This window comes from Lipotes vexillifer, unplaced genomic scaffold (assembly GCF_000442215.2).
Source record: "Lipotes vexillifer unplaced genomic scaffold, Lipotes_vexillifer_v1.1 scaffold1019, whole genome shotgun sequence".
NCBI classification, from domain to species: Eukaryota; Metazoa; Chordata; class Mammalia; order Artiodactyla; family Lipotidae; genus Lipotes; species Lipotes vexillifer.
In genome coordinates this window covers 307706-314714 of record NW_006776835.1, presented here as the reverse complement: position 1 = coordinate 314714, position 7009 = coordinate 307706, and the positions used below count along the sequence as shown (strand labels likewise).

The 7009-nt window shown below is 46.5% G+C and overlaps 1 protein-coding gene across 2 annotated transcripts in view; it reads right to left on the bottom strand.

Annotated features, from left to right (window-relative positions):
* Positions 1-3447: 3447 nt before the first annotated feature.
* Positions 3448-7009, bottom strand: part of SNX1 (sorting nexin 1) — a 36784-nt gene continuing 33222 nt past the window's right edge. The window contains exons 12-15 of one of the 2 annotated variants that reach the window (XM_007450697.1): positions 5747-5890; positions 5073-5153; positions 4528-4599; positions 3448-3887 (exon numbers count right to left, since the gene is read on the bottom strand). In XM_007450697.1, coding sequence (XP_007450759.1) covers positions 3837-3887; positions 4528-4599; positions 5073-5153; positions 5747-5890 — 348 coding nt within the window. In that variant the 3' untranslated portion in view covers positions 3448-3836. The remainder of the gene's footprint in view (positions 3888-4527; positions 4600-5072; positions 5154-5746; positions 5891-7009) is intronic. The other variant, XM_007450698.1, reaches the window with a different exon arrangement.

Here is a 7009-nt window from a genome sequence, read left to right as displayed (position 1 = left end):
TGCTTTCCCCTACATGTGCCCACCTCCCACTACACGACACAGGGAGGCAGAATGGTCCCAGCAGCAGAAGCAAACACCTCTTCACCTTTAAGACAGCTCAAACATCCCCTTCTCCAGTTTCTTTCTCCTGAGTCCCCAGGTGGAATGACTCCATCTTCGTGGCACTATACCCACCCCCCCATACAGCCCAGTACACTTAACCTGCTATTGGCCTTCTTAATTTCCATGTCTGCAAGCTCTGCATAGAAATGCACAGGCCCCAAAGACAGCTGGCCCTATCAGCCTCGAGATAGGAGGCCGAGGAGGAAGTTCTGAAACCAGAAGGGAGCCCATCCCAAGGAAATAATAAAAACAGACTTACATTAAGATGATCACTGGATGGAACATAACAAAGCAAGGAGAAAGTTTTAAAATTTAGTCTGGAGAAGACTTACAAATATGGAAAGGGAGAAGATAAGAATAAACTTTATGGAGCTAGACTGAAAATATCAGTGTGGATTCATGATTTTTAATATCTAAATCTTTATATCATCTATCTCCATCTCTCTCAGTATTTCCATATATTTTTATCTGTAGCTATTTCCTTGCTCTGTCTGCCAAGAGCCTAGAAGCAATGACATTCCAGTAGCAATGGGCACACTCAGCACCCAGCTCTAGGTTTCTAAATATCATTCTCCATTAAAAGGAATCAAGATTCCCTGGAGAAATGGCTGATTCCAGGGTTGGGGCAGGGAAGATACAAGATAAGCCTGAAACATCTTGTTAAGCCAGAAAGTAAGAAAGTGTTTAAAAAAAAAAAAAAAAAAATGAAGGGGATATGTTAAAAAGACACAAGAGCCAGCTAGAAATTTGGGACAGTTTGAGAATCAAAACAAATTAAAGCAATGGCTTGCAACTTTGAGTAAACAGGAATCCACTGATCCGTACTTATAAACAAGTAGATTAATAAATAGGGAGGAAAAATGCTGCTCTTTAGAAGCAGAATGCCAAACAATAAATGTAGAAGAAACTATGGAGTGAGAAAATCACACTGGATGAGGAATAAAATATTTACATGATATCAAAGTCTCTCCCCACAAATAACTTGTTAATTACAAAAGGGAAAAGAGTAAATTTACAAAGGGAAACCTGGCAGACATCAGTTTAACCAAGAGATCAGAGTTAATGTCAGCATTAATGGGACCAACTAACATCACATGCCAACTTAAGATGCACTGAGGACATGTCACTTCTGTGATGTTCTTGCCCAACATACAAAAACCTAATCTAGTCATGTGGAGCCATGAGACCAATCCATGTTGAGGAACATTCTACAAAATACCTGACTGTATTCTTCAAAAATGCCAAGGTAATAAAAGGCAAGGAAAGGCTCAAGAAATCTGGATTAAAAGAGACACATGTAATCATGTGTCACAACTAAATGTAACACATGATCCTACACCAGGAATCACTATGAAGGACACTACTGGGACAGCTGACACAATTTAAATAGAGAGCATGTGTTAGATTAACAGTATTTTTTTTTTTTTTTTTTTTTTTTTGCGGTATGCGGGCCTCTCCCTGTTGTGGCCTCTCCCGTTGCAGAGCACAGGCTCCGGACGCGCAGGCTCAACGGCCATGGCTCACAGGCCCAGCCGCTCTGCGGCATGTGGGATCTTCCCGGCCCGGGGCACGAACCCGTGTCCCCTGCATCGGCAGGCGGACTCTCAACCACTGCACCACCAGGGAAGCCCAGATTAACAGTATTTTATCAGTGTTATACTTCCTGTTTTTGATAAGTGGTTATTATGGTTATAAATTATGTGAGGATGTCCTTATTCTTAAGGAAAGGCATACTGAAGTTTTGGGGTAAAGGAAGGGGTACAATGCCTGCAACTTACTCTCAAATGATTCAGTAAATACAACATGTAAATACAGATAAAGCAAATCATAAGTCATAAAGCAAATGGGGTAAAAATGTAAACACTTGGTAAATATGGGTAAAGGATATATGGGAGTTCTTTGTGATATTCCTGTAACTTTTCTGTACGTTTAAAATCATATTAAAATTTTAAAAGTTACCAAACAAACCAGGAATCCAACAGCAAGGGATGAGTCAGAATTATGGTACAGTCACTCTATGGAAGCCTTAAAATTACACAGCCTTACAAATAAAGTCTGTGAAGATAGATAACAAAATAGAAAAAATGCTTATAACTTATACAGTGTTGAATGATAGAAGCAGGATACAAAATATTTTATGTGTATATTATTACAACTAAGCAGAGCAAGCATATAAGACTGGAAGGATAAAATCAAAGGTGATAATAAGGATATTAGGGGAAGCTGATTCACTGTTATACAGCAGAAACTAACACACCATTGTAAAGCAATTATACTCCAATAAAGATGTTAAAAAAAAAAAAAAGGATATTAGCGGGGAAGGAGAGATTGAGTGACTTTTTCTAAAAAAAAAAAAAAAAAAAAATCCACATATTGAAAAAGTACTTGCCGGCACTGGCACTCCCCGTCAGGCTGGTGGACTGGAGATCAGCGTTGCTTGCTGTTTACTGCCGGTTCCTGCCTCACACTGCCCTCCCCAAAGGTTGACATTGCCCCCACAAGAACTGACAGAGCCGGGCATCTCTGCAGCTGGTAGGGCTGGGAGTGGGGAGGTTCCTGCGTGCAGGCAACCTGCCAGCCTGTCCCACAGAGCAGCTTCTGCTCTGACCAGCAAGCTTAGCGGCTGCGGACAGCTGAGGGGAAGCCCGGCACGGGTGCATCCAAGACTGGGCCTCCCTGGCCAGGCCAGCACAGAGACCCCTTTGAACGCCCTCGGCTTGTGCTGACCACACTCGGGCCTCTTGCCAGCATGCTCCCTCCTGGGCACAGATAGTGAAGCTTCTTGGAACTCAGAAGGTTTAGGAATCCTGGGATGACTTTATCTAGAGCCAGAGTGCCTGGTTCTGTTGTCAGTGGGATAAAGTGCTAAGTCCTTATCAGTCCTGTACATTTTTAACATGGACCAGTCTACTGAGGACATGCTTTGACGGGCAGCAAAAAGATGTTCAGAACGCAAGCCTTTGCGATCAGAAAGCAAGACTCTCAGAGAACCCTGGGCAGCTGAGGGAAACAGGGCAGGAATAAAAGTGAAAGCTGGCCTCCTCTGCAGGAGAATTGCTTTTGTCCCTCTTACTATAAGAGATGTGTTTAAAACTCCTTCCCTAAAGAAGTAGGAGTAAGAGTTAAATAGATTAAGAGACCCTCAGAACAGGTAGCTGAGGTAGACAGAGAAAAGGAAATTCCAGATCCATAGGGAAGCAGGAGCAGAAGCTTGTGAACTCCTGTGGAAAGGAAGTAACTATACCTGGCTATACCTGGGCACTTCTTGGTTAGGAGTATTCCAGACCTGCTTCCCAACTGCTCCCCAGCCTAAAGCAAAAAGCACCACCATTCTGAGTCATGTGACCCGATTTTAAAGTATTTTATTACATAATCTTTTCATGGCACCATCAGGAGTAACAGAAAATGTTATTCCCAGTTCCTAACCACATCCTGAAAAATATACATTTGTATTTATATATTTATATCAATACTCCACCCCTATCCCATAATTCCACCATCTAGTATAGGTTGTTTGCTTAAAGCAAGAAACTATTCTCTCAGGTAAGAAAATATATATGGAAGCTAAATGAAGGACTGGTTAGAGTGACTGGGGACAGCTTGGCCATGGGGGCAGGGAGGAAGGGGTGAAGTCCAGGCTAGGCAGGATGCATCACTGGGGTCCAGCAGAGGTGGAGGAGGACAGTGTATAAAAAGGCAGCGTCAGGCGGGTGGACTCTGGTGTCCTTGGTCCATTAGGAGATGGCCTTTGCCTCAGGAAGGAAGGCTTCCCAGTACTTTGCCAGCTGCAAAGAAGTGGGGTCAGTAAGCAAGTGCCCCCATTTAGTGGCAGAGCCTGAGCCTGGAAGGGGAACAGGCACAGTGCCAGGGTACTCTCCCAAGTGCCTTCAGCCACCCACAGGGAGGCCTGGGCTAAGGCCAAGCTGAGGAAATGGCTTCGCTGACAGTGGACCTTGGGACAGATTGGCCGGCCAGCCACACTGCCCTTACCTCTCTAGACTGAGGGAAGCATCAAGTGCAAGGGCAATATCTGAAGACAGTCCTGGTTCTACCCTGGAGGAAGTACCCCCATGGGGGCCACAGCTTGGCTCAGCTCAGTCAGCTCCTCACAGGCGGCCACTGTTTCACACACTGATTGGGGCCTCAGCCTCAAGAGGGTTAGGTGGTATCACGGGGTTATAGGGAGAGGAGAGTTGGGGTTTGTTCTTAAAAACTAACTCATTATAGGATTAGGGCAATCCTGCTTAGCAAGAGACCCTACTGGATGCGCCACATTAGAGAACCAGGACCTACTTTCAAGTATTGATTAAGCAGGGCCCAGCACCTGGGAAGCAGGGCCAGACCATCCTGTCACCAAAGCCATAAGTAGGCAGCTGGCCTTCGGAGCAAGCAAGAGAGGATGAAAGCCATGCGTAAGTTACATACCTGCTGCTGTGAATACAGGAGTGTCTCAAGGTACTTGATCACGTGGTTTTTGAAGTCCTTGGATTTCTCTTTCTAAAGGAGACAGGATTCTACACTGACCATCCAGACAGTTGCTCCTTCCCCTCTTGATAGGGTGCTGATGTTTTTTGCTGACCAAGGCTGAGCACAGCCTCAGAAAGTAGAGGCAGCAGCTGGATTGGCTACAATTTCCAGCCAAATAGCCTCTTGCAAGGTTTTCTTGAATGGTGGCAGGGTGGGGAAGGGGAGTAGAGGGTTTATGACAGCTGCAAGCTTTGTTTTGTGCTCTGGTCCAGCAACAAGTGTAGGACAGCCACTTTGCCTCAGGAACAAACACACGAACATGAACATGAACATGAACACACACACACACACACACACACACAGAAGGCCACGCCTGTTCACAACAGCTGCTAAGTCACTGGCACCGCCATCTGTCTCCCTACTCAATAGAGACTTGGACAAAACCAACAATGTTACTAAACCAGGCACTGCACACTTGTGAGAAGTAGGATCTTCTATCTCACCTCAAACCGTATCACTTCTTTTCGGACCACAGCTGAAATCCTTTCAAAGTCCCTTTCATACTGAGTCACCCGAGACTCCCACTGGGAAGAAAAGGAAAGAAAGGATCACTTAATATATTACGGTATTAAGTCTTTACCTTTGAATAGAAATTCTGTATCTGAGACCTCAATTGGCATTTGTCTGTCCCTCTGGGTCAGATTAGATATGGAGATTCAGCATGTAAGCCAGAGTCCAGTAGAAGGCCATCTTTCAGGCTGGCTGGGAAAGAGATGCCGTGTGCCTCAGGCCAAGCCTGGTTCCTAAGAAAGCTCTGGTACCCCAGAGGCTCTGGTTTACGTATTCACCAGCAAAGCTGGGAGCCCCACAGAATTGAATTTAGTTCTCACCGGGTTGGGGGGCACATCTGAGTCATCTTGGAGCTTTTCAAAGACCCAGCCAGGACTGCTCCTGCAGAGATTCTAATTTGGCAAGTTTGAGTGGAACAGGAAAGGAGAAGGAGGGCCAGGTCTCATGGCGAGCCTGGATCATTCTCAGAGGCTTCCCCAGCAGCTGTCCTTTAGACTCAATCAGTTCTCTTGCCTGCTGTGTGGTTCTAAGCATCTGGGTGGGATGGGACCCAGGCTCATTCAGAAGCCAGCAGAACACCCCTGCTGGGCTGCCTCGGGGGCCTCACCTCTACGATCTCATCCTTGGCCTGTTGCAGCTTGTCAGGCTTGTTGGCCCACAGCAGCCGAGCCTCAGCCTCCCGCTTCTTCTGCAGTGTGGCTTGAGCATCCTGCCAGCGCTGCCACATCTTCATGCGCTGGTCAAAGGCGGCCTGTGAAGGTGGAGGTTGGGGAAGAGCACAACCAGCCCTTCAGGAGCTCTGCTGGCTCTGCCTTGGGGGGCTCTCCCAGCAGCTGTGCTAGGGAAGGACCGAACAAGGGCAGGTTCTGCAGCCACGTGTTAGTGCCCAGCTGGAAGTTTAACATCCAAAAGCACAAGCTTGGGTGAGACTCCTCTCCAAGGATCCAGTGGGCCAGCGCCATGCTGCTTCATGCTACTCCCAAGGCTGGAGGGCTGGGAGCACAGTAGGTGGCCTGATGCTGGTGCCCAGTCCTATGGCTTTGGAACTGCCTCTCTCAGATCAGTCAGTTCATGAGTCTACACACTTTCCCTGAGTGTCTGCCATGTGCCAGGAGCTAAGAATACAATGGGGAATGAAACACATGGGCCTGCTTTCATGGAGCTTGTAATCTAACAGGAAAGGCTGACACTGTATTACTAATTGCCAACAAGTAATTATAAGTATGCAGAGTACAGAGAAAACAAGCACAGTACTGTAATAAAACTGGGGATCTAGCTTAGCCTGGGAGATACATCAGGGAAGGCCAACCTAAGGAAGCAAACTTTAAACTGATACCCGAACAGTATACAGGGTGAGCGTAACAGATCTTTAAATAAACACTTAAACTTACCACAGGGACACAGTGCTTTCATCTCATCCATACATTCAACTGTTCTAGGCTATCAAGGCCCCCAAGAAGCTCTCCAAAGTCCACTTGCTGGTTTTCCATGTTTCTAGTTCCTTGACCACAATCAGCATTTCCAGAGGATAGCTGTTTGGCCTAACAAACCATCCTGCACCACCACTGGCTTTGTAGGCTTCAAGAGGCCTGGATGAAAGACCTGCGTCTGGGGCAGCCTCCCAGCCCTGCTCCTTTTGCTTCCCTTCCCTACAAGAGCTCCCTGGATGTTTTCTAGGCCTCCTTAGTGCAGGCCTTTGCCGAGACTTGAGCCTTAGGGAGTGAAATGACACCAAAGTTACCTTACCCTGCATTGTCACTGCTGCTCACCTCAATTTCTAAACAGCTGAATGTCAAAGGATTAGGTAAAGGGTGATCTCAAATCCAACCTAACCCCCTGGGCTAACTGTGGTACAGCTGCAGGTTCAGCA